This window comes from Ambystoma mexicanum, chromosome 3p (assembly GCF_040938575.1).
Source record: "Ambystoma mexicanum isolate Mex_15411 chromosome 3p, UKY_AmexF1_1, whole genome shotgun sequence".
Classification (NCBI taxonomy): domain Eukaryota; kingdom Metazoa; phylum Chordata; class Amphibia; order Caudata; family Ambystomatidae; genus Ambystoma; species Ambystoma mexicanum.
In genome coordinates, this window is record NC_090925.1 from 1,144,805,355 (window position 1) to 1,144,830,625 (window position 25,271).

General features: G+C 42.5%; 1 protein-coding gene across 2 annotated transcripts in view; it reads right to left on the minus strand.

Moving 5' to 3' along the window:
- Window positions 1–25,271, minus strand: part of FSTL4 (follistatin like 4) — a 2,447,383-nt gene that overhangs the window by 1,157,451 nt on the left and 1,264,661 nt on the right. For both annotated transcript variants that reach the window (XM_069652538.1, XM_069652539.1), the window contains exon 5: window positions 20,556–20,746. In XM_069652538.1, coding sequence (XP_069508639.1) covers window positions 20,556–20,746 — 191 coding nt within the window. The remainder of the gene's footprint in view (window positions 1–20,555; window positions 20,747–25,271) is intronic.

The following is a 25,271-nucleotide window of genomic DNA, read 5'->3' on the forward strand; positions in this document are numbered from 1 at the left end:
GAGGTGGGCAAGTGTGCCGAACTATCAGGCCATTTTGAGCAGGTAGGCTGTACCAACAGTCAGCGACTCTCTTCTATGCTACCTAATTGTCTGAGACCTATTTCCTGTGTGCTAAGGAGTTATTAGCATCCAGTGTTGATGACAGTTTATGAACACATGACTTGTGATGTTACAACCATTGTCTGCCCACCAGCATTTGGAAGGGTTGAGTCAATCCCATTGTGGATGGACAGCCATTCTGCCAAGTTAAAAGGCGTTCCCACCAGCCAGCCTAATGGGGAGAACTGTGCATGCTAATACCGACTCCTGCCTACAGTCAGAGCTGTCTTGCAGACCTTTGTGTGATGTGGTGCCCAGCGGGCAGAAGATCAACTGCATCAGCCCCATCCCTTTGGAAGCCTTCAGGGTACCTGCTATGAAGCCCCAAAATGGGTCAGCAAAGCATTCCAGGGCTCTGAATCTGAGCACTCACAGTCTCCCATGTGTGGTAGAGAGTTGGAATTTCTGTTTCCTCATATAGGAACAGGATCTAGGAAAAGTGAGGAAAGGTATGTTTTAAAAACTGTGTTAGCAGTGGCATAGAAGATATCTCTTTGTGCGCTGGGGTATCTTTAGGGGGAGGAAGCTGCTACTGGTACAATGATGGCTGCATGGGACAGACCTAGTGAAGTAAGTGTGGCCTAAGGGCAACACTGGAGCAATGGCAGGAATACTGGGCAGAATTGGGGGAGAAGCATGGGAAAGAACTGGGCATCGGGACTTACATGGGGCAGAGCAACGGCAACAAGGGCCACATGGGGACAAATGCAGGTTTAGGTGGTGATATTGTGGAGGTAATGGGACTTGGCAACTGAAATATTAGAATATTGAATGTGTGCACTGCAAAATTGCCTGTACATCTGAAGATTAATTTAGCTTAATTCACCGAAATATTGACCAGTAAAACACTCAATTTTTACTCGTTAAGAAAATAATGACATTTGGAAAGAGAGCTTCTGCAAACACTGCTAAATGGGACCAAGTCCAGTCTCTTCACTCATGTGTGCCAAATTGGGGCCAACATTTACACCTGTCACTTAAAAGCATCACCAGCCGCTACTGGTTACACTAGGCCGTAATAGGAAAATGATTAACAGGGTGTTATGTAACTTTTACATGCTAACATGTATCGTATACTAAATCAGATAATATTACTGAGGGTCAAAGTTGAATTGCCAGTTGTATGATACGCATATGAAAATTTAATGGAAATGTGTGCAGAAATTCTGCAGGGTCCGCGTGCCGAGCAGGACACTGTGAAAGCCTGTGCGCAGAAAGAAAACTGCACGTCCCGCGTACTCATGGAATTTACAGCGCAAAGTAACTGCATTCTCAAGTCGGGCCCAGAACACCCCGGCACACCCACATGCAAAGCATAAACAGTCAGAACACCTACTTTTGCGCACTCCCCCGGGTGTCAATAAATGCACCCTTCAAACAGTGCATAGGGTCCCCCGTAAGCAGCCCTGCATCTCGGGGACCCTGCATGGGCTACCCCATAAATGTACCCAGCACCCCAACAACATGCATATGAATAATCGTATGAATAATCGTAACTCAGTTATAACTTGGGAAATCGATGTGCAAACCCCCATAAAACATTCCTGCACCCCGCTAAACTGGATACATGCTCCCCTAAGGTAGATCGGAAGCCTGGTTGAGTAAACACACCCCAAACTCGGACATGCAATCCCATCTCTGTGCTGCAAATCCTACATGCAAGTGTACATACGCCTGCCTATGGGTGGAGGATTGTATGTAAGACTTGTGTGTCCTAGCGGAGAGGTTGCGCAATCGAATTCATGAATACATCTTGTGCAGCGCAATTGTGGGTGTGTGAGGGACTGCCTGCAGGCCATCCCTCGGAATACCCACTTTTATGCAAGTTCTTCCCCATTTTTGGTGTTTCCACCCCTTCCCAACCCTCTGACCAAGCCATGCCCATGCTCTGCGTAGAGTCTCCGGCAAGGTCCTCGACGGCTCGCATAGACGTGCCGAGCCTGCGCATACTCCGCGCAAGTCCAGGAAAAGTACTGCCCATTCGATTACATGAATGTACGAATGCAGATTTGCGTGGTGTTTGACGCGCAAGTACCCTTTTTTCCACACAAACAATTCCATGAATCAGACCCTTTATGTTAGTAATTGAAGGGACATTGTTAACAGTGAAGCCAAGGCGCCGTTTACATCTGTGTCCTGTTCTGTGCAGCTTTGGCTCTGTAGGTCAGCCAAATCGAGTCAATTCGTGGGGAGGAATGTTGGCGATACTGCCCAATTTAATCAATGGTGTTGTGCCACTTCTTCATATTGGATATCATTCCAAGAAATGAATGTTTACATTTGAGCACAGAACGGCATGTTTGTTGCATCCCCCGCTCTCCGACCATCGTATAGGAGAAACATGCACCTTGACAAAGTCCCATCACTTTCCGGTGCCAACGGAACGCACCTAATGGATGCGAGTCATGACTTTGCCGTGCATTCACGCGAGGGGCGTTGAGTGACTGCCAGGATCACTGACCTCTGTGTAGCTCAGTGGCACCTTGGGAGCAAGCGAAACCGACGAGTTCACGGAGGGGAAGGGTATGGGCGCTCACGCAGGGACAGCTAGGGGAAACCGTGCACATTTAAGAGAGAAGCAACACTTGGCTGGACTCCTTCTGCTGTCATTGCAAAAACACTGTACACCCCTGGGCTTTAGGCCCGAGTCTGTCAGTGTTCAAATGTGATCAAGGACAATGTATTTCACTTAACCTGCTGCCTCCACTTTGCACAAAACCACAGTGGACAGCTTTGCATCGTAATTTTAACACCGACACAACTTTGCGCACATTCTGATGGATAAACACATTTAAAAAGTCACACATCATTATCTTTTAAAAAACACTCCTTTAGAGATACAGTTTGTATGATACGAAGTATACAAACGTACTGCTAACAGTAACATGTATACCGTTTTAATGGCAGAAGAATGTATATGCCTTTGTGTCTACCGAGCTACATAAAAACAATGTGACGGAAGAAGTATTATGAAGAAAACTCCATTTTCAATTTCCCCAAGGGAAGGTTACACCTTTTCACGCATTTGTTTTTTGGAATTGGGAACATAACGTAACCTACCTCAATGCCATAGCAGACCCTTCCATGCCACTGCAGAGCAATGAGGCCTGTGATAGGGTGATGTGCAGGATAGCAGTAGTCCATGCTCCATCCCTCCATCTCCGGGCACTACTGTTTTTAGCCTCCCCCTCCCCGACCCCCCGGTGATCTCAAACTTTCCATGACAAATCTACCAATACGTTCTAAAGGTTTGTGGCACTCGATCTATTCAAAATGTGGGTGGTCCAAGTTATTTCCCAACTACTTTGCCCAACTCAGTTTATGTTTTGTGCTATATGAAAGTGCTTGTATACATAAATCAAACTTTTTTTTCGAATTCTTGTTTAAGTCATATAAGCACCTAATTAAAAAAACAAATCCTCTCAGTTCTGTGACTTCTGAGACTTGACACCGCTTCATGTTAACCACACACATTTTCTCTTACTGTTTCCACAACATTACTAAGGCAGTATTTAGAGAAAGATGCGGGCTAGTCATATATCTAGACCAAAAACCTTCAGAAGTTAAGACATTTTTATTAACCTGAAAGGCCCCCACTTTAAGGATTCTCACCCTCTCTAAAGCCAGATATATAAGGTGCTCATGTTTTTATATACAACCCTCATCGTCTTATAATTAAAATGGTATCTGAGGAAATGATTCCTAGAGCACTTTTAATGAATGCCAGCAGAGTCCATTTAGTGACACCTAATGATGAGTGCCAGTCATTACCTTACATTTTTCAAGGATGCTGTCCACATTGTCAACACTTCCAACACGTGTAAAAGCATAGGGATGCATGTTTGTTTATACAAGGTGATCATCGGAATGAATGAGAACGCGCTGTTCATTCAAGGCCCTAAAGATTGCTGATAGGATAACGACTCCATTCTTTGAAGCATGAGGTGTCCAGTTGATGCTTTATGGTTACTTCTGAACCTAATTAATTATAATCATTAACCACCTCGACTGGAAGACAGCCTGTGGTCCACTTACAAAATCCCTTGTCTCTGCCTCTTCGAAACCTCATAACCTGGTTTTTCCCTATGTTAATGCTTACATGATTATTTTTAGTCAGAGGAAGCATTTAGTGGGGCTTGAAGTAAGCTTTCTGTGTGATCAAATAGAACATAGTCGCCTGCGTACGATGTCCAAGGCGAATCCGCTGTTTGTATTTTAGGGTATACAGATTTGGTATATCACATTCGAAGAAGGCCACAATAGATCTGTGTTTGATCCCTCACTTTATAAGGATGTTATCCGTTTAACTCCTATGTTCATCCATCGTTATCCTTGCTGTCGTATTCTCCTGTGTGTTCGCAAAACTTCTGAACGCGTTCTTATCCAACCTTGGTAACCATTTTCTTCCATACACACTGAACTGAATGCAGAAGGAAGGTCGATGTAGACCAGATATAATGTAGGACGATCTTCTCGTCTTGCATTTTGACTCTCGGTTAAAGAAATAATGAAGAGTAGAGCATGCTTCCCTACATCCAATTTGATTATTGGCAAACATTTTGCCCGAACTCACCCTTCAGTTCAGTACATTCAATATAACAAATGCAACTAAGGTGATTTCAAAGTGCTGCTGCATGCCCCTATTTTACTCTTAAAAATACAAAATCAATTTCCTGCAGCTTGCCTGCTCTCCATTGTCTGCTGTTCAGTGAGTGCAATATCTTCAAGTGGATTGTTCTTGTGTAGAAGACGTTTTATCGACACGTCATTCGCAGATCGATTTGTTGAGGGTTGCGGCAGTGAGTGTGGGGCCATTTGTCTTCTCCTGCTTAACATTAGTGTTTGTATTTTTATTTTACAAGTCCTTCTCTCAAACAAACGTGGACGTGTGGCTTGTGACATCACTTCCCACAGGTGGCTGGCTGCTGGATGCATGGTAATAACGACAATCTTTACATTTTTTATTCCTGTTTATGCCTTTTTACACGTCCACTTTTGTTTTGGAGAATGACTTGTAAACTAAAAATACAAACACTACTGTTAAGCAGTAGGGGAAAAAATCAATGCTGCAAACCCTCAACAAATCGATCTGCAAATTAGGGAGTTGCAGGGTGAGCAGGAGCAGCAGATCCACCAGCTGGTTTGCTGCCTGCACATTCGAACAGTGGGGTGACTTAGACCTGACAAAGCCATTGTTTGGAGAGATGACAATTGTGAATCACCCTACCCACAGAATGCATGTTTCTTTTTGTTGCCATGTTCATATCCTCAAAACTGGAAGTTTGGGGACCACCTTTAAGTCCTTGATTTATTATTTCAAATGAAATGAAATATCCAAAGCAAAACAACTTGTTTCTTATCCCAGATTGTGGGTTGGGACTGTGGTGGAGGGTGGTATGAGACCGGTGCCCTTTCACGTTCCAATATGAACCAATACATCAGTACATATACATACCATAGATATATTGCATTACAATGTGCTGGCACATTACATTAATATTTAGTCAAATATAAAGTATCCATTTAGCTGTGGTGCTTTCTGTAAACCACCCATTATTATGGTATTTATTGAGTGCTGACCTAGCTTCTAGAAGCAACAGAGCACTTCACAGAGGTTTACAATACAGATATAATGAAGCGCTTTACAGAGGTATACAACGACACAGTTGCCTAACAGAGCGATTTTCAGAGATAACAGACGTACAGCGGGGGTAGTTTACGGAGGGTCACAACTGTATGGGGTAGTGGGGAGGAGAGGAGCAGGCAGCGTCTAGCGCGTCAAGTGGTGTGAGGAGCAACATGATGTCCTAGATGTTGAGGAGGAGAGACTCCTCGAAGAGGGGGGTCTTGAGTTCTTTTCTGAATTGTAGGAGTGTGGGGGCAAGACTCATGCTGACAGGGAGAAGTTTCCATAGTCTTGGGGCGTAGGCAGAGAAGGCTTGTTTTCTGGTCATTTTCTTTTTGCAGAGGTGGATTTAAAGTCTGCACATGTCCTGGCTTCTGGTGGTGCACTGTCTGCCATAGATGCTGAGTTTCTCCACGAGATAGTTGGGTGACTTGAGGGCGACTGCCTTATAGATGCTGCAGCATGACTTGAAGATGATTCAAGCATGCAGTGGTAGCCAGTGAAGGTTAATGAGGGTTGGGGTGATGTGGTTGTTCTTGCGTAGAGGGGGGAGGTTGAGAGAGGCTAAAAACAGTAGTGCCGGGAGATGGAGGGATGGAGCATGGACTACTGCTATCCTGCACATCACCCTATCACAGGCCTCATTGCTCTGCAGTGGCATGGAAGGGTCTGCTATGGCATTGAGGTAGGTTACATTATGTTCCCAATTCCAAAACAAATGCGTGAAAAGGTGTAAGCTTCCCTTGGGGAAATTGAAAATGAAGTAGGGAAGATGTGGAAGCTGTGTGGTCTGAGGACTGATGGCTCACACCACCTAATGTGAGCTGTGAAAATGTGCACATCACAGAATTTTGAATCCGGGAAGATGCACAATTTTACTGGTCACTTTTGAGAGGGTGGGGGGCACCATTGCTTAATTCATAGTTGTGCTTGCCAATGCTCAGCCCCAGGATTTCACTCTAAGCACTGGCCCTTATTTTCTCAAACTCAGTTTTTTTATAATATTGCTTATTGTGCCACTACAACTGACTGATAGTTAAACTAATAAAGTTGCCATCTTAACACATCAGTATGCTCTGGGACACAACTAGTATGTTATTTTTTGTTATGTATTACAAGATTGGTTGTGGATGCTGTAGACAGATGCGCCAAACACTACCTTTTTATTTTTTTTATTTACTGTTTCGATATTCAGTTGTGTTCATTTAATCTCTGTTGTCTCTGTTGCCCCTACACTTGTTTAACCACTATTTGTATTGGTGATCCTCAGGAGGTCTTAATAATCTACAAAGATTCAAAAACTCAAATTATAGGAAATTGTACAGTTCAGTTTTGAGCCACTAAACTCTGCAAAGACTAAGCAAAAAGGACACCCTATTGCATGAAAGGAAATTATTAAAATGTCATTAGTTGTTTTATATATTCGATATAATCATGCATACCTTCTCGTAGGCACAAAAGAGGACGACAAGAGGACTCCATTGCTCCTATCAAGGCGGGATAGGAACTGTGCTTGAACAGTGGATCTAATGCTGTCCGGAGGAAGGAAGGGCTTGACTTTATGCAGGAAGGAGAGCTGGTACCAAGCTGGATACGGTTTCTTAGCTATATGTGTCTTGAAGGAGAGGTGTTTGTCAATGTGGAACACAAGGGAATTGTTGCAGAAGGTGAGCGTGGGTGCGAATCCGTCAGAATTAGTGGTTGACAGCCAGGTCTCTATGTCTGGGTGTTTGTTGTTATTGGTGAGGAGTAGAAATTTGGTCTTGGAGAGGTTGAGCTGCAAGTACACACTGGACATATCAGACTGGATCAGCAAGAGGCAGGTTTTGAGCGTATGGATGTCCTTGATGCAGTCGATCTTGAGGTATAGCTGTATGTTGTTGGTGTAATGGTGGATGTGGATGTTGTGTGTGTCTAGGAGGGCTCCCAGTGGCTCCATGTATAGACTGAACATCACTGGAGAGAGGTTGGAACCCTGCAGGACTCCACTGGTGACGGGTAGTATTGGGGATCTAGAGGAGTCCATCTGAACAAACTGCTGATGGTTGGTGAGGTAGGACTTGGACCAGCGTAGGACTGATCCCCATGCACCAATGTAGGGTGTCCGTAAGCATCTGGTGGTCTACTGTGTTGAAAGCGGGTGAGAATTTGAGTAGAACCAGCAGACAGAGGTGGCTATCGTCAAGGATGTTGAGGGCATCATCATATCTTTTTCTTGTTACAAGCATAGGTTAAAATAATCCCTAAATTAAAAAATCACCATATTGGCATAAAACATTTCTCCTACTTTAAGTTTATAAATAAATATCATATGATGCACCTAGAAACTGAATGGAATTTATCTAATGTTAAGACTAAATAGAATACTGCAAATCTAAGCAATCACAGATTTCTAGCCTAAACATGCTTCACACTGATAAAACTAATTATACTTAATCAAAATTCATTAGAGGTTTCTGAATTTACATTTGACCAAATAATACTTTAATGTACCAGCACATTGAGCTCCCTCAACTAATCCATAATATGTTGAATGTGTGATTGTACAGTGCAGTCAATATTTTGGGCATCAATTGCAGCACAGGCACGATTTATTAACAGTCTCAACAATTTGTGTGAATCACTAGGTACCTCAAAGCAATTTTGAGCATTTTAGTTTGTATAATATTGTGGTATATTACTTATTCCATTATTACTCAAAGCACCATTCAGCAAAATTAAGTATAAGTTACCAAGACAATGGTTCAACCCTATGTCAGGGGATAATGGTGCAGAAACAGTGTTATAAATTCACAAAATAAACAGACTGGCACACATGGCAGAGTCACAGGATCTGCAACTGTAGAGAAACATAAACCTATGTTCGATACCTACATCCTCTAAAAAAGACAATGGCAGGGAACTAATCATGCCTCCCATTGAAAGGAAGAACCATCCCAAGCCTCTCTACAGCTGTTGAATGACATTGCCCATCTGTTTCAGTATTGTTAGTTGTGAGGCTATCTTCAGTAAAGCCATATATTCTAAGATTACCTAAAGACTTGCCTATTATAACACAACACCATAGAAGAAATGGAAAAGGCACAAACATGCTTTTGAAAGAAGCACACTGAGACTTACCATCAGCCAAGAAGACATTCTATCTACTCTTTATAACACAAAAGAACGGGCAATGAAGTATATATCTGTGGCTGTAGGTAACTACAAATTACTGTAAAAGACACATAAAGACGGTCCCTATTCAGAAGCACACCCTATCTCTGACAGGGCAAGCTCTCCCTAGGTAACCGGTGGTGGACCGCCTATCTAATAGGGATAGCAAGAGATCTTTCCCTCATCAAAAACCACAATTACATTGATCACATATGGTTAACAAACCAGTGCAGGTATTAATTGAGAATGTTAACATTAGATCATGTCTCTTTTTGTATGGTGTGGGAGGTAACTTCTCGTAGAAATGTCTATATATATATAATCACCAGTTAAGTAGAGACTTCCTGTAAGCGATATTCAATCAACACTACAGCTAAGTCAATGCCTAGTCTGGGATGCTGAGGAAAACCCTTATTGATGTATTTTTATATCCAGTTCAGTACTCTGGATGACAACCCTTGTATAACACCCCCCTCTTAGAATCCCCATGTCCCCACTGAGCCAAGAAGTAGGTTTGTTTTGCAAATTAAAAGGTTTATTTGAAAATTTAAACAATATATATATCACACTTCTATAAATAAATTGATAATGGATATTACACTTGTGAATATGAGCAGTAATCAGCAAGAGGTAACTATGAATAGGAACAGAAGAACAAGGTGGGAAAGAATGCTTTATATGGTTCAAGGAAACGCAAGGTGGAATAAAATGCAGTACAGAAATAACTTATGATTTTAGCAAAAGGTAATATGATCACTTTTTCTTTTGAAAATTCACTCCCCCCCTATGCAATACCAGAAATTGAAGGAGAGCACACAGTCTTCAAGAATCCCAACAAATCACACTTTATAATGCAATACACAGTTCCAGTTCTCCCAGCAAGCTTAGGGAAAACAGGGATGAGTTTTAAACACGGGCGAATTACTTTAATGTGGTTTGCAAGGAAGTGAAAAGGTGCTAAAATTTCTTTTAATTCCCTCTAGAGGTTCAGGGTAGGTGATGGCTACTTTATATTAGTTCAGGCTCACTTTAACAATACTCTATGAATGATTAGCAGATTGCAAACGAATTTTAGCAAAGAGAAGCAAAATGCTGCTGATTTCTACAGATGAAGAAATCGGGCCAAATCGCAAATCGCGGTAAATTTCGCCAGTGCGTGTCTCGGGATTACGGGAAAAGTATAGTTAAATTTCGTTCCTAGCCCAAACGGTTCCAGAGATACGGACGATTAAATAAAGGTAGTTTTTCCGATTTAAAGTAAACTCAAAATGACAGGTGACAGCTTGCAGCTGCAGAATTGACAGGTGACAGTTGTGCAGCTTTTAAAATGACAGATGACCCGATTTCTAGGAGGCAGTTCTACTTAGGTTAAAATAGTTTGGATTACATTATTTTAACTAAGAGATTGGTTCTGCACAGTTCTGCTAGGTACTCACAATATAAATTTGAACTAGGCCTCGTCACAGATCTGGTCAACACGTCCGGCTGCGGTTCTGTCTGCTCGGCGGGTCAATCAGACACCGGTCCTGCTCACAGCGATCTGGGTCAGCTCTGCTCTGCTGGTCTAGCCTCTCTGGATTCTGGATGTAACACTGCTTTCTGGGTACTGCTACAGGTTCTTGCAAAAATTCTCGGCAAAAATTCAAACAGCTCGCCCGGCTGTTGAATAGTTTGGTTAGTTTTGAGGCCTGCTGAAGAGGATTCAGCTGGTGCATTCAGGCCTCTCTGCTACAAATTCTGGAGTTAATTTCTGCTACAGGTTCTGGAGATTGATGGATTTGAAGTCTGGATCTCTGGATGTGAAGTCGTCGGTCAGCATGCTCCACAGCAAATGGAATTGAATGTCTCTACCTGTCCCAGCAGTCTCTTTTTATGTGTTTTGAAAATGGGTGTGTGCCTGGGCCTAGCTAAGCCTGCCCCTCTCTACTTGTCATTGGCCCAATTCTCCCCTCTCCCATGATTGGGGGAAGGAAATGGATTGTCATCATGATGAGTTCTGTTTATGGGTCAGAGGATCCTCCCCTGGTCAGTTTACACACAAATCTATATTTGATCCAAATACATATTTCCCAAATACACAGTTGTTTTTACATCACCTACACACATCATATATCACATGAGGTAGGCACTGTTCCGACTCTGGCATTTCTAGGAGCTTGGGTAAAGAAATGGCAACTTATTTTCGATTTTAGTGGGTTATGCAACATTGGTTTTTCATTAAAAATTATACACATATACACGGCCTGTCCATACATACTCCAGTAAATCTCCATGTCTCTAGCTTAAACACAGAGTCTGTAGTATCAATAAATAGCGGGGTTTTGCCCCAGAACATCACACAAATTGGAGTTTGGGCTTGAATTGTGGCCAAAGTTTTCATTTTAAGGATCCCCAAATTTCACATTTCTGTCATCTGGTTACCAAGAGTTATCAGTGTTTCTGTAAAATATATATTTGCTTTCAATTCAAAGTACTTCAGTGTTTGAGTCGGCCCCCAAAGTTTGGGGATGACAGTGATCACATGTCTCTCCTGGCTGGCAGATCTTTGTTGACAGGAAACAGTCAAAATCACCATATCGTATTCAAGGGGAAAGGTCTTTTGTGTGGGCTCCAGCAAGCTGAGGTCAACAGACCAGGGGGCCACTTTGCAGTTGGTTAGCATGACCATGTGATATCCTGGGCTTTCTGAGGTGAGAAGGTTTCCCAGCCTTTTGGCCTGTTAATCAAATCAGATTGTCTCTGGGAACAGCAGGTGGTTAGATTTTTAATTAACCCACAGTCTTTTGAAGTCCCAATTGTCACAGAAGGCTGATTAGCTTCTGAAGTAGCAGTTCTCCTGTCAGAGTTTAGACCGCTAGCGCCGCCTTGAGTCCAAAGCAGGTACTGCATGCATTTTTTTTGGATCAGTCTTGAATGAATGCATTTCAAACAAGAGATTTTACATGGAAGTATATTATCCAGGTTCAGCACATGGCACTGGTGTGGTTCTGCAGTAAAATAATTTTGTGCCCATAATTTAGCCATATTTGACCTGAAGAAAATGAAATCCCAATAGTTATGGGTTGCTTTTGGCAATCAGCATTGCCCCTTTTGCAATGGTTTCAGGCTACTGTGTGTAGCCCAATGGTGGTTTTAGGCAGTGCCCTTCTGTACCCACAACATAGGCAAAAATGGGTGGCAGCCTATTCTTCATGCATTTCACTGTGCATTTTCTGGGAAGTTCTGGCCATCATGATGTTTTCAATGCCAGTAATGCAGTTTTTGTGGTAGGGCTCGGATGCACGGGTAAAAACATCCCACATTCCCCAACAACAGACCTTGTACTGGATAGTTAAAACAGCAAACACCCAAATACTGTGGGTGCCCCTAGCAGCAGGGAGTCTTGCTAGGGAAGCTTTTGATTCCAACGTGTTAAATTTTGCTAATAGGAACATTGCCTTGGTCATGAGAGAACTCATGAACCTATGCTTAACTGGTTTCAATGACTGCTCCAATTGGGGTCATCTTCTTCAGGACCAGGTAGTTTATCTTGGGCATCCCTCACTGTCGTGGATCAGGCGGTACCTCCGTCCTCAGAGTGATCCAATGTGTCTTGCTGCTCTGGGAGGCAGCTGTTGCATGCCAGGCGATGCAAACAAGTTACTCTGCTCGTTTTTGTGTTCCTACTGTAACGTGCCATAGTGTTAGTTTACTGCAGAGATGCGGCACGCATCTGACAATGGCCAAATATTTCTTAATTTCTGTGAATGTGCAGGGTATTATTCCTCTGATGCGGCTCGGCTTATGGTTTCGCAGCATCAGAGGAATAATGCCTTGAAGAGTTGAGCTTACTAAAGAGGAGTCCAATAACAATAGTTATGGGGGCAATGTGAGTGTTATGATTGGCTATAATACTCTCAAAATCACTAAGAGTGTAATAGTTAACTTTTAGGGCATCAGTGTTTGTATTACACTTTTTGGAAATGGGGGCCGCATCACTTTCCACTCAACAGTTCTTCAGCCATGTCAGGTGTAGGGCCATCTTACTCTTTCTGCAGCGGAGTGAGCATGCAGAATGTCAGTGCTATTTTTGGGGAGTAACCATATTCCTTGGCATTTAAAGTAATGGAAACCATGCTCAGTGAAAGGAAAATTCAAACCACCTGGATTTGATTGAAAGTCACTTGCAGTTTTGCACTTTTTTGCCATTTCAACAGAAAACTTTTGAACGTTTTTACCAGGCAGTATGATGCATGCACAGCATAAGCTCATTGTCTCCCAAGCTCTGATTCTCTCTAGGTTGGACTATTGTAACGGCCTCTTTCTAAATCTACCTGCCTCCACTCTCTGCCCTTTACAACTAATCCAGAACAGCGAGACTTGTCCTTGGCCTCAAGCCCTGTGATCGTATCTCTCCAGCTCTGAAATCCCTTCATTGGCTCCCAGTGGATGCAAAGATTATATTTAAAACCCTCTGCATTGTCCACAAGGCTTTCTGGGGCCTGGGTCTAAATTACCTTCAACTATCCCTCCGTAAATACCTCCTCTCTCGAGCCCTTCACTCCTCTACCTTTAACTCCCTCAGGTTCAGTCGTTTTTCAAAGAAACGAGCTGGGGGTAGATCATTGTATACGGCAGGGGCCTCCCGTTGGAACAGCCTTCCGGCTACCTTGAAACTTGATGAGAACCATCTATGGTTCCTGAAGCACCTTAGGAGCTTCCTCTGCGCCTTTACCCCTCTTCTGTCCTTCTGATTTATTTCTCTCTCAGTAATGTTCACCTAGCCACCCTCTGTCCTTTGGGCCCAGGTACCTGCTCACCCTGCCCCCCCCCTGCACTGTCTTTGAGCCACCCCTTGCACTGGGGCCTGTAGCTGTACCCATACAGTCCCCCACTCACTCTTCTTCTAAATTTATCAGATACACCCCATCTGACTAACCTAGCACTTTGCCACTCGCCGGCTGCAGTAGCACTGTTTATCATGTTTTTTTATTTATGTTACTTATTATTATATGCTGATAATTCTATGACAAGACAGGAGCCTCATATTATGCATTACAATCTTTACTCTGAAACCACAGCAGCAAAGAAAAAACGTTTACAAACAAAAACTTGTAAAGAACAGAACTAAATAGAGTTCAATGTCAATGTAAGGGAGCTCCCCAATCCATCATGGAGGACAGGTCACGCCCTGCAGGAGACCAATGAGCAGGAACCCTTCCTTATATAAGTCCATTACTCTAAACCCAACTCCTCTTTCTTTGCTGCTGACACCACAGCTAAGTCACTCCTAAATTAGTTGTGCCTTGCATATTAGTCAGTAGTAGGCCTTGATACTAATGTTGGCCTGAAATTGTGAATGTATTTGATATATATTTGATATATATTTAGTACCTTTTATTTTAAGAAAATTGTATTCCTTCTTGGTATCATGGGTTTTGAGCCACGTGTGGCCGGTACCTTTTTTCTTAATAGGTTGTTGTATGCAATCTTAGTAGATGTCTTTGAATGAATTTAGATGGCACCCCTATTTCATTTAACTTGGGTAATGGGCGTATCTACAGCGCACGGGCTGCTGTAATGCTTCTTTCACTTAGTTGCCGCCCGACGTGCGTCGGTCTGACAGAAACTTCTGTTCAGACCCGGCGCGCGCGGGCGCTATATTCGGGTATAAAGGGAGCTCTTTGTTATAGAATATGGTACATAACAGGAAAAGCAGTATAAGGAACGTTGAGTTAAAATATGAGGAAACATAACAGCCATTATTTGCATTCATATTTATATTTGGGCGAAAAAGTGGTACATTGAAAATGTAAACAAATACAATCCTTTCTTTTTTTTGTTTTTTCAGTCCGCGTGTGAGTGCTGTAATGCGTTCTCCCTCCATGTCCCGACGCACGCCGGGCTGTCTGACAATTCTGTCCAGACCCAGAGCGTGTGAGCTATATAATGTTTTCTTTTTTACTTCTACAGTAGGGGCGTTGCCACCCTCCATGTTCCGTTGCACGCCGGTCAGATGGAAGCTTTCGCTTCAGACCCGGCGTGCAATGGAATCTATGATTCGAATTCTGTGGCACAGTCAGTAAGTTGTGTGGCTTGTGCCTTAAAGGCTGAGGGTTCGAGTCAATCCTCCAATTTTAAATATTTTGGTATATATATATATACATATATATATATATATATATATATATATATATATATAGGTTTTGACTTTAACACAACACCCATGTGCCTCAATTGGTTTTGAAGCGCATTGAAAGCTTCTGTTTCAGCCCAGAACTGGGATAGTTCAATAGTAAACCTGCAAGTTTACTATGCGAGAGGATCTGGATTCGCTTACCACCATGTCCAGTGTGCACATGTGTGTATGTGTATATATATGCATGTTTTTATATATATATATATATATATATATATATATATATATATATATATATATATATATATATATATATATATATATATATAGTTAAAAATTGATATATGTTTTTAAATTCGCTGTTTTAAATTGATATTTTCAGTTTATATTTGGGGACCCGCATGCTCAAGAGTATGATGCGCTACCAGTCTGCTGCTTTATGTTAAGTGCCGCTCATGGCATAGGTGATTTGCCTTTACTTAGGTATACTCAAACCTGCTCGGTTTCAGGCTTTGCCTGAGTTCTACTGCGAGGTTACTCCCTCGTGTACTGCTGGTTACCCCACCCTGCTAGGGTGAGCAGTTGAGGTGCACTTGCTCAGTGTATTCCTCACTTAGGTCGGCAGCTTTGTTTAGGTGCTGGATATGGCAGATGTCATTATTTTCCCTGTAAGCTTGCCATAACCTGCTCGGTTTCAGGCTTTGCCTGGGTTCTACTGCGAGGTGCTCCCTCGTGTACTGCTGGTTGCCACACCCTGCTAGGGTGAGCAGTTAAAGATGCACTTGCTCAGTGTATTCTTCCCTTAGGTCGGCAGCTTTGTTTATGTGCTGCATTTGGCAGATGTCATTATTTTCCCTGTAAGCGTGCCATAACCTGCTCGGTTTTAGGCTTTGCCTGGGTTCTACTGCGAGGTGCTCCCTTGTGTACTGCTGGTTGCTACACCCTGCTAGGGTGAGCAGTTTGAGGTACACTTGCTCAGTGTATTCCTCGCTTAAGGTCGGCAACTTTGTTTGTGCGGCAGATGGCATTGGTGGTTACCTTCACGGTATGCGTGACATAACCTGCTCGGTGGCAGGCTTTGCCTGTGTTCTTCTGCGAGGTGAACCCCTCGTGTACTTCTGGACCCACACCCTGCTAGGGTGAGCAGTGGAGGTGCACTTGCTCAGTGTACTCTTTGTTAAGCAATATATTTAAGGGGCCTGGAGCACATTTACGTTTTCAGGATTGTCAGTAGCCCGGATAGCTCAGTAAGCTTCAGCTTCTATAAGGGGCCGGTGTTCGGACCCCTGTGGGGGCGTAACCCCACTTCCTTGGGCATTTTATATTATTTTATGTTATTTTATATTATTTTATATTATCATTAAGTACTTTAAAGAAAAGAGTGTGTGGAGATGGTTGTAGATAGACCCATGTGGGGTCCTCTTTAGCCATCTCTCAGGTGTTAACCTTCGGCTTTTAGTTAAATTCTGTCACCCTTTACGTTAGTTTTAGGAAAACTCAGTCCGTTTCCTTAGGAATTTCCTTCCCGAATAACAATTGCTTCACTCAGTACCTGTTTTGATTAAGTTGCAGAATTTTCTTGTGACATGAGGAGGAGAAAAATGGCACTTTTATGTCCCTATTGAGGGCTGCAGGGCTTGATTCTCTCTTTAGTGGGTGGCGTGTTTCCTTTACTATTCGTCCCATTATGTCATTCATTATACAATTTGGAAGGCAAGTTGAGCAACCATGTTCTAATTTGGATTAAGTGTTTGGAAACACTTGCTGGTATCAGAGGGACCTGTTACCAAATATTATCTTTCTAGCACCCGCCCCATGGTTTTCCTCCCATGGCTTGGCCTGTTTTCCACTAATCGTCTAGCGGTGTGTTAGAATTTCTCCTCTGCTCGAGGAGTACAAGCAGGGTTCTGTACCCTCAAGAGAGTTGTTTAGTTTCTTTCATTTTATATTATGAATACAGTAGAGCGAATAGAGTGCTTGCTTTCAGATCTGTGCAGAGCCTACTGATGCAGGTTCTTAATTTTGTAAGGTCTAAATCAGTCTTTCATCCTGTTGAGATCGATAAGTGAACACCTCACACCACACACCGTTGGTAGTAATGATGAGTAACACTTGTATACTTGAGGGTTTGTAGCACTATATAAGTGCTATTTTTGCTATGGGCAATGTGCTTAATTTTTTCCTTCACCTGATCCCCAGAGAGGCCAGTCAGCCTTACATGCATACGGAGGCTCAGGCCTCAGTGTTTGAAGGGACAGTGGTCCCAGTATTCTTTCACAACCTTTCATTTCTGGGGCATGATAATTATCCCAAAGTCCTTTCCCCCCTTATTCCCCTTCCCGCCATCCTTGGGGGAGATTGCATCATAATATTACACCTCTTGGAGTAACACCTGATGGTTTCCGTTTTCCTTTTACGGGAGTTCTGGCTCATGACCAGTGCAGACTCGCACTGAGCATTTCCCCCCGTCAGTTTACTTTCCTTTGTGCCAATTTTCTGGGTATTTCACTAAGTCAAGGGGAGCCCCCCTTCCACGGGCAGGGGGTTGGTTAGAAGTGCAAGAGTGTATTTATTTTAAGGGTGTAAAGCAGGGCTTTAGTGTGGTCCTCAGGGTAGCCTTCTTCTGGGTTGCAAGGTTTTTCCTTAGATAAGTGGGGGAGGTTTCTCCTCCTTTGGGAAGGCACAATATCCCTTGGTGGGATAGAGGGGTCGGGGAGTGCTACTCATCTTCCATCCACGTTATTACGGCCCTCTATCACAAGGCGTTCCAACGTCTCTACATTAACTATCTCAGAAGGTGTCTGTCAGTGCGATTTCCAGAGGTATGGGATATATTTAGTTAATGACTTGGTTGTCCTAGTCACCTGCATGCCAGGTAGACCTTTTGGGTGCTGGGGGCTTCAAGGTTCTTCAGATTGGCTAAGGTAGAGGTTAGTCCTCTTCTGGTGAGCAACTTCATTTTAACTGTTTAGTGATCAGTTCTGTGCAGGTTAAAGTCTTTGCTAAGACTAGGGCATTTAGTGGTCCTCCTTCGGTTAGTTTATGATCCTCTTGGGGATTTATCAACCATGGAGGAGGGAACAAGGTCCAAGCACCTGGCACATCTACAAAGGGGTTCAGATATCACTATAATGGTAGCGATTGGATGTAAGATACATTTTTTCTCCTTGCCAAGTTCGGTCTCTTAAGGGTCAGGTTTTTGTAAATATCTTCCTTTTGTCATGGTAGCAGAGTCCTTCTTCAAGAGCTCGGGAGATCTGTTGGTCTCCGTCTTGACGGTTCGGCAGGTTTAGCTTTTCAGGTGGGGCCCCTCTCTTCCATTCTGCTTCTGCCCCCAGAAGACATACCTTTCTTAGTATAGACATATGTCTGGGTACAATTGTTTGTTAAGTCTATGGCTTTTCAGCTCCGCCCCCGGATAGGTCGTCCAATTACAGAATAATAAAATGATCTTTTACTCCCATTTTACCTTTATCGAAGATTTGTCTTTCCCACTTGGTTCCCCAGTGTAGTTATGTGACATGTCCTGTTTCTAATACAATATCTTCCTGTAACACATGGGATGCAACCTACAAAACTTTCACCCCCTAAGGGGTATTTTTCTTTATCTCCAGGAGAGCTAAGTGTTTATCTTCTTTTGTTTGCTATCTAGGTTCCCAAAGATGGTATGAATTTAAGTGTTTTAAATGTTTGATTGGACAACAGAGGAGTTTATTACTCCGATGGGTTTTTTCCTAACCTATTAGTACAGGAAAACTTTGTTCAGTGTCCCCCCCCCTCTTTTTAACCAGTTGGTTTTGATGGTCTGTAAGGAACGCTGGAATTGGCATATCGTCCAGCTTTTTTCTTGCAGTGGATTTGGCAATGCCCTATAAGACAGTTATTCGGGCAGCCTAGCCTTGGGCAATGCTCTTGCGGTCAGCTGATTGATCAAATGAAAACATTTAAAACATTTTCTTCTATTATTTTTATTATGTTGTCTCTATTCTATTGATCATGTTGTACTAATGGGATGCAAGGGCTTCAAACTTGCATAATATGAGCCTCCTGTCTTGTCATAGAATGGCTTATCCCCCACACTACCATGAGATGGGGGTTTAGATTCTATTAAAGACAAGGAGGCGAGTATTATCCCACCCATCCACCCTTGATATGATATGATATGGCAGTTATGACACACATATACACAGGTGTTTCAAGAGAGAACATTCTTCGTTTTGTTTTTCTTCCCATCCACCCACCCTTCTTGCTTGTTGTTCTTATAGCTATGAGTTGAGGTTCTGATCTGGAGTGTGGCTCACAGTTACAAGATGTGGAGTGCATGGTACGAGAGCTTCGCTGGATTTGTCGTCATCATTTATCATCTGATCTGTGCAGTGGACGTCTGGTTCAAGACAGCTACAGAAAGAGGAGTTGGGTTTAGAGTAATGGACTTATAAAAGGAAGGGTCCCTGCTCATTGGTCTCCTGCAGGGCATGACCTGTCCTCCATGATGGATTGGGGAGGTCCCTTACATTGACATTGAACTCTATTTAGTTCTGTTCTTTACAATTTTTTTGTTTCTAAAAGTTGTTCCTTTGCTGCTGTGGTTTCAGAGTAAAGATTGTAAAAATGCATAATACTCACCTCCTTGTCTTTAATAGAATCCAAACCCCCATCTCACGTTAGTGTGGGCGATTAGCCATTACTAAATATGTCCTTTCTGTTTCCGTAGCTAATGGAAAGCATACTTTAGTAATAGAAAAAATACTTTTCATATTTCTAGTGTGAGCAATGCTACGGTAACTCAAAATCAGAAACCTATCTGCCTTCGAGGTGCAAATATGTGCTGATCATCAGCAAATATTTGTGGGGAAGAAAGGTGAGCTTTCCACTAACAAATGAGACTACACTTCAGCTGCAAACAATTTGTCAATTGTCATCAGCCAGGCTGCCTAAGGAGCAGGGGAGGCCATTCCTCATTAGGTGAGGTATGTGTTTTAATTATCTCTAATCAGTTTGTCTCCTCTGTAATTAAGCCAGTCTCTTGGCCTTCTACTTCAGAACACTTTGATATCAGCACGTGGCAGTGGAATCCCTCTTTGATAGTCAAAGACTGTGGTGGTACGTGGTATGGGCGGTTTCAGGGAAGGATGAACCAGCCTACCTGCTGAAATCAGCCGAGTCTCAGGACGACGTTCTTTTTGCATTAGAGAATGCAAATGCTACCAACACATTTAAAGTCTATTTTCTCGAGTAGATGGAAAATGTAAAACGAAAAAGATTTGGCAATATTCCCTGGAACGAAATGTGAAAAAAAATAAACTTTGACAGGGTTTTGTTTGCATGCTTTTTTGAACTATTTATAGAAAATACAATATATGTCTTTTTCCCTCTGGAAACGGGAAAAGATTTCTATTTTGTAGTTACACCTTTTTCCCTTCATCTTGTGTTACTTTTAGTCCCACACTCGCAAACGGCAATTCTCGCAAGAATTCCACGGTGCTATATTCCATTTGCACTTTGAATGAGAAATGCATTTCACTTCATAATTCAATTTTCAATGAACAATAAGCCCACCTGAGTCAGCTCGGCTCCGTCTAGATGTCCGTCGCTGTTTAAATCCAAACGGTTAAACATGTCTTCCACCAGGACGCGCTTCTGCGGCGCCCTCGCGCCTGTGGCATCGCCGGCGAGGCTCAGGCGACGGCTCTGCAGGTCCAGCAAGATGTGCTTCAAACGACTGTAGTCTGCCATGGTGCAGATGTCACCTGGAAGGGGCAAAGGTCAAACGGTGAGGAGTTCACACCCATGCAGCCTTCAGCAAACATTCTAGCTTTCTTTCCCCCCACAAATAATGAGTTCAAATGATCCCTGTGCCTGGCTGGCGGTGACATTGTTTGACACAATGATGGCTGTTTTTGATGTTCCCACTTCCCGTCAGCCCAAACACTGCATTCACTTAAACACATCTCGGTGTGCAAACATGCACCAGCTGAGTGTTCTGTGTTGATTACTGTGCACCCTGTTATTTTTTTTAACCAAAAATAACTTATGCTGGACTTTTTGTATTTGATATTTACGTAAAAACACGACATCATTTCGAACATACATTATTTACAAAGTAGGCAATAACAGAGAGCAACAGCCGTTGTAGTGTAAGGCACCTGTAGATAAGAGCATTGTGGGATTGCATGATTTGTACTGAGGTATTAGCCTATTTGACCTAAAACAATTGACCTAATGACCAATTTGATCGAATTTTCCATGGGTGATTTGGCCTTCTGGGCAATTTGGTCGCATATATTCTAAAATACCAACCATGGAGAGCAGGTGTTGCGTGGGTGTCCCCCACCCCCCTATGTTTGATATTTTGCAATTTTAGGGGTGCAGGTTTAGCCCCCCTTAAAATTGGAGGCGGGGGACGAAAAAAGAAAACAAAAAAATACATTAATGTGGGTTTACTTTCGGCCCCCAGCAAATAATTTTTGGTCAGTTTGCCGCGATCAAAAAAAATGTGGTCAAACACACCCAAACCGTGTACTGAGTGGTGAAGGGTAAGAGTAGGACCATTAACCAGGACAGGGACTGGAGGACACTGCAACATTGAGAGCCTGGGGCCAATGTTTACCTGAATTCCCTCGTCATGTCATCTTTTCATGAGTTTAAGTCCCTGGGGAATAGCAGCATACTAATTATACTTTGTTGGAAAATGCAAATTCAGCCCTCACTTCTTTCATTTCCACTCTCCGTGCCACCAACATACATCAAGGGTACTTGGGAAGGGACAGCTTCTCCACATAGCTGCAGTGGCAAGGGACACCTGACACACCATGGTTTCTTTAGTGGCACAGTGGCATTCAACACCATGTACAATCAGTGGGCTCTCACTGGCATATTATTTTGCTGTTTTACAAAATATGATTCCTTCTTATTAGGGTGACCAGAGAAGTGTATACCCATATAGCTCATGCTTCTCTAAGTAGACGTACCCATGTAACAATATACTGAACTCAATTCCCACATAAGGGTTCTCATTATCTAATGGCCAACTAGGCAAGCATGGGGCTGCAAAAGGTGTTTACCCCATCATGTATAGCACTTGTAGAAATGCCAGCTAAGCCCCCATGTCCTTCACTTGTCTGCACTGTAGACAGGAACTAGTCTACACAATAGTCACTGTTCTGTATGTCCTGTAACCTACGAAATTTAAAGATCTTTGTAGTCACACGGATATCAAACCTGCTTGCCTTCATTTTCTGTATGCATAAAACAGTATAGTGAGATAAGGAATGTTTGTTGTGTCTTTCCATCCTTCGGTGCCTGGCACAGCAGCACAAGTCTGTAATCTAATATTTCAATGTCGCCATAGATCCATTTGCGTTTTGCGAACTGGCACCAAGGGATCTTTAGGCTCATGTTACATTATGTGGGTGTCAATAATAACAAACACATTATAGCACTCTCTCTTTTTAGTTACGCCCATTTGCCCCAAGAAGGGGGTGTTATTCCAGGAAGAAGGGTACATTGAGGTCAGGTTCCAGTGTGTACGATCGCTTTGTTTCCTAGGCTTGCAAGGAGTCTCACGGAAAATGGAAACTGTGGCAAACCAAAAAAAAGAAACAGACTCAGGGATGACATTTTGAATGTGTTTTATTTTAAAATAAAAGAAAAAAATTCCTCGCTGTCCCTATGGCTACGAGGGAGTTCCCCACCTATAAAGTAAATCAAGGGTGGTCTGGTCGTCAATCAACAAAAAAAGGCAGGCCTCAGTCTGTAACCTATCTGTTATCTAGCCCTACCACTGTAGTAAAAACAACATAAAACTGACCCCAAGCAATGGACTTTTCACTCAGAATTTCTTGAGGCAATGTTCTGGGGGTCTCGCTGAGGGTTTCTGCCCGAGACATCGATTCGCCAAAATGCCAAGAGTAGCGGAAGCGATATCACAGACCAGATGACATAACAGGAACTGATGTCATTTGACCTTTGACCCTGATGGCATCAGTTCCTCTTTAACCCTGATCACATTGCCGGACATGGATTTCAGGTGTAAACAAAAAGTACATAAACGTTTTAAAATACCAAACACATACTGAAGCACATAAGAATACTTTAGATACCAACCACATTTTAACAAGGCTGCTGCCTTTATATGCCATGCAAGGGGTCATGGTATGATAGAGTTAGACAAAATAGTACAACATAGGCCGGGGCAATAATGGTTCCACCATCGGGTTCGCTATTTGGAGATTTGAATATATCTTTAAGCAATAATTATGACAAAGCATTGAGCAATTTTGGTGAGTGCTGTGACACAATTCTTGCTGAAATGAATCCAGACAAACTTACATTGATGGAAAGCCTGGTGAATATATATAACAAAATGAAAATAGTAAAATGGTGAAAGCTATACAGAGAATGTCAATGCATTAACTACAAAGGGAGTTAACCAAACACCTGACGAAATATAAGGGATGCAGTCCTTCGTGATGAGATTCCCAGGGCCGAAATATCATTACATTTATATGCACTTTTGTCTTAACTTCCTAGGCTCCCAACAAAGGTGGGGTCCCATAAGTAGGATCCCTTGGCAACTTGGCAAGAAAGAAATTGTCAGCTCACTGAATAGCTGGGGCGGGGGGGGCAGAAACACTAATACATTGGCTGATTGGGTGTAACACAACACTAGGGCAGAGGAAAATGTGGTTGGTGAAGTTCATAAGCCATTTAGAGGATTTAAACAGTGAAGTCATGTGAGAATAGGCTCCTGTATGGTCATTGTATGCTTTAGATATTTTAATAGTTATTCACAAAGTGTTGGGAGAAAATCCTTTTCTCAATTAGTTCACCATAATGAAGTAGGGAAGGTAACGTCATTTGTTGGATAGGTGGAAAATGTAATCTTGGTGTTTAGAAAAGGAGGCTGTGATGAGTCTGTAGTATATGGAATTATATTGTTTTTAATGAAGGAATGTCTGTAATGTTTGTTTTAGAATGTTGTGTTTTAAGTCATTCATTTAGATTTGTAATGAACTAAGAGTTGTAAAGTTTAACCGTTTTAATAAACTAAAAGCACAGAAACAAAATAGGCTGAGACAATGTCATAGATATGCAACTTCAACATGGTATGGCCAGTTACTTCCACACTATGCTAGTTTTCGCTGCAATTGTCATTATATGAAAACTAGATCCACTACATTGCCAGTTATTGCGATAAAACACTATCCAAAAATCCAATATATGCAAGTCACTTTGACTGCACAGGAGCTTCAATGCTTTAATTAATGATAATGATTTGTTATTTATATAGCACTTTCACTAAAGCGCTGTATATAGCACAGATTTACACACAATTGTCATCTCAACCAAACGTGACACACATTTATCAACCTCAGAAGAATGAAAGGCTGAGTTGGCCTTGCCAGGATCTGAACGTGCAACCTGAAGATCACACACAGATCACAGCAGCGAATGCTCAACCTGCTGAGCTATCTTGCTGCTTTGGTATTAAAAATGCAACGCCACCATAAGAAAGCTTATCAAAACTGGCTGCACAATGTAGGCCAGACACGTAATAACATGTAACATGTTTGCTGTAGCTTTGATGATGCACAGTGAAAAATGCCAAGCACAGTAAGACATATCTAGACTGGCAGCACCAAAATGCCATCCTAACCACGTAATAACACTTATCATGCTTTCTTTATCATAGCTTCCCAGAAAAATATACAATGCCACAGCAAGCATTGGCTGCACCAAAATGTCAGTCTAGCCAGGTAATTAACACTTATCATCATTGCTTTATCATAGATGTTCAGTACAACATGTCAAACCACAGTAAGAATTGGCTAGTCCAGCTGCAGCAGAATTCTAGTCTAGACACGTAACAACACTTATGATGCTTACTTCATTACAGATGCCCATACAAATATGCCGTGATGCAGTAAGTTATGGTTAGATTGGCTGTTATATTGGCTGCATCCAAATGTCAGTCTAGACGGGTAATAACACTTATGCTTACTTTATTATAGATGCCCTGTAATATGCTATGCCACAGTAAGACATAACTAGACTGGCTACACACAAATGCCAGTCTAGACAGCTAAAAACACTTATCATGCTTACTTCATTATAGATGCCCTGTAAACATGGTATGCACATTAAGAAATGACTAGACTCGCTGTTAGAAAATAAGAGTCTAGCCACTAATAACATATAGAATGCCTGCTTTATCATGGATGCCCATTATGTGATTGAGCACCACCCTCTTTCCCACCGTCCTGACACATCCCC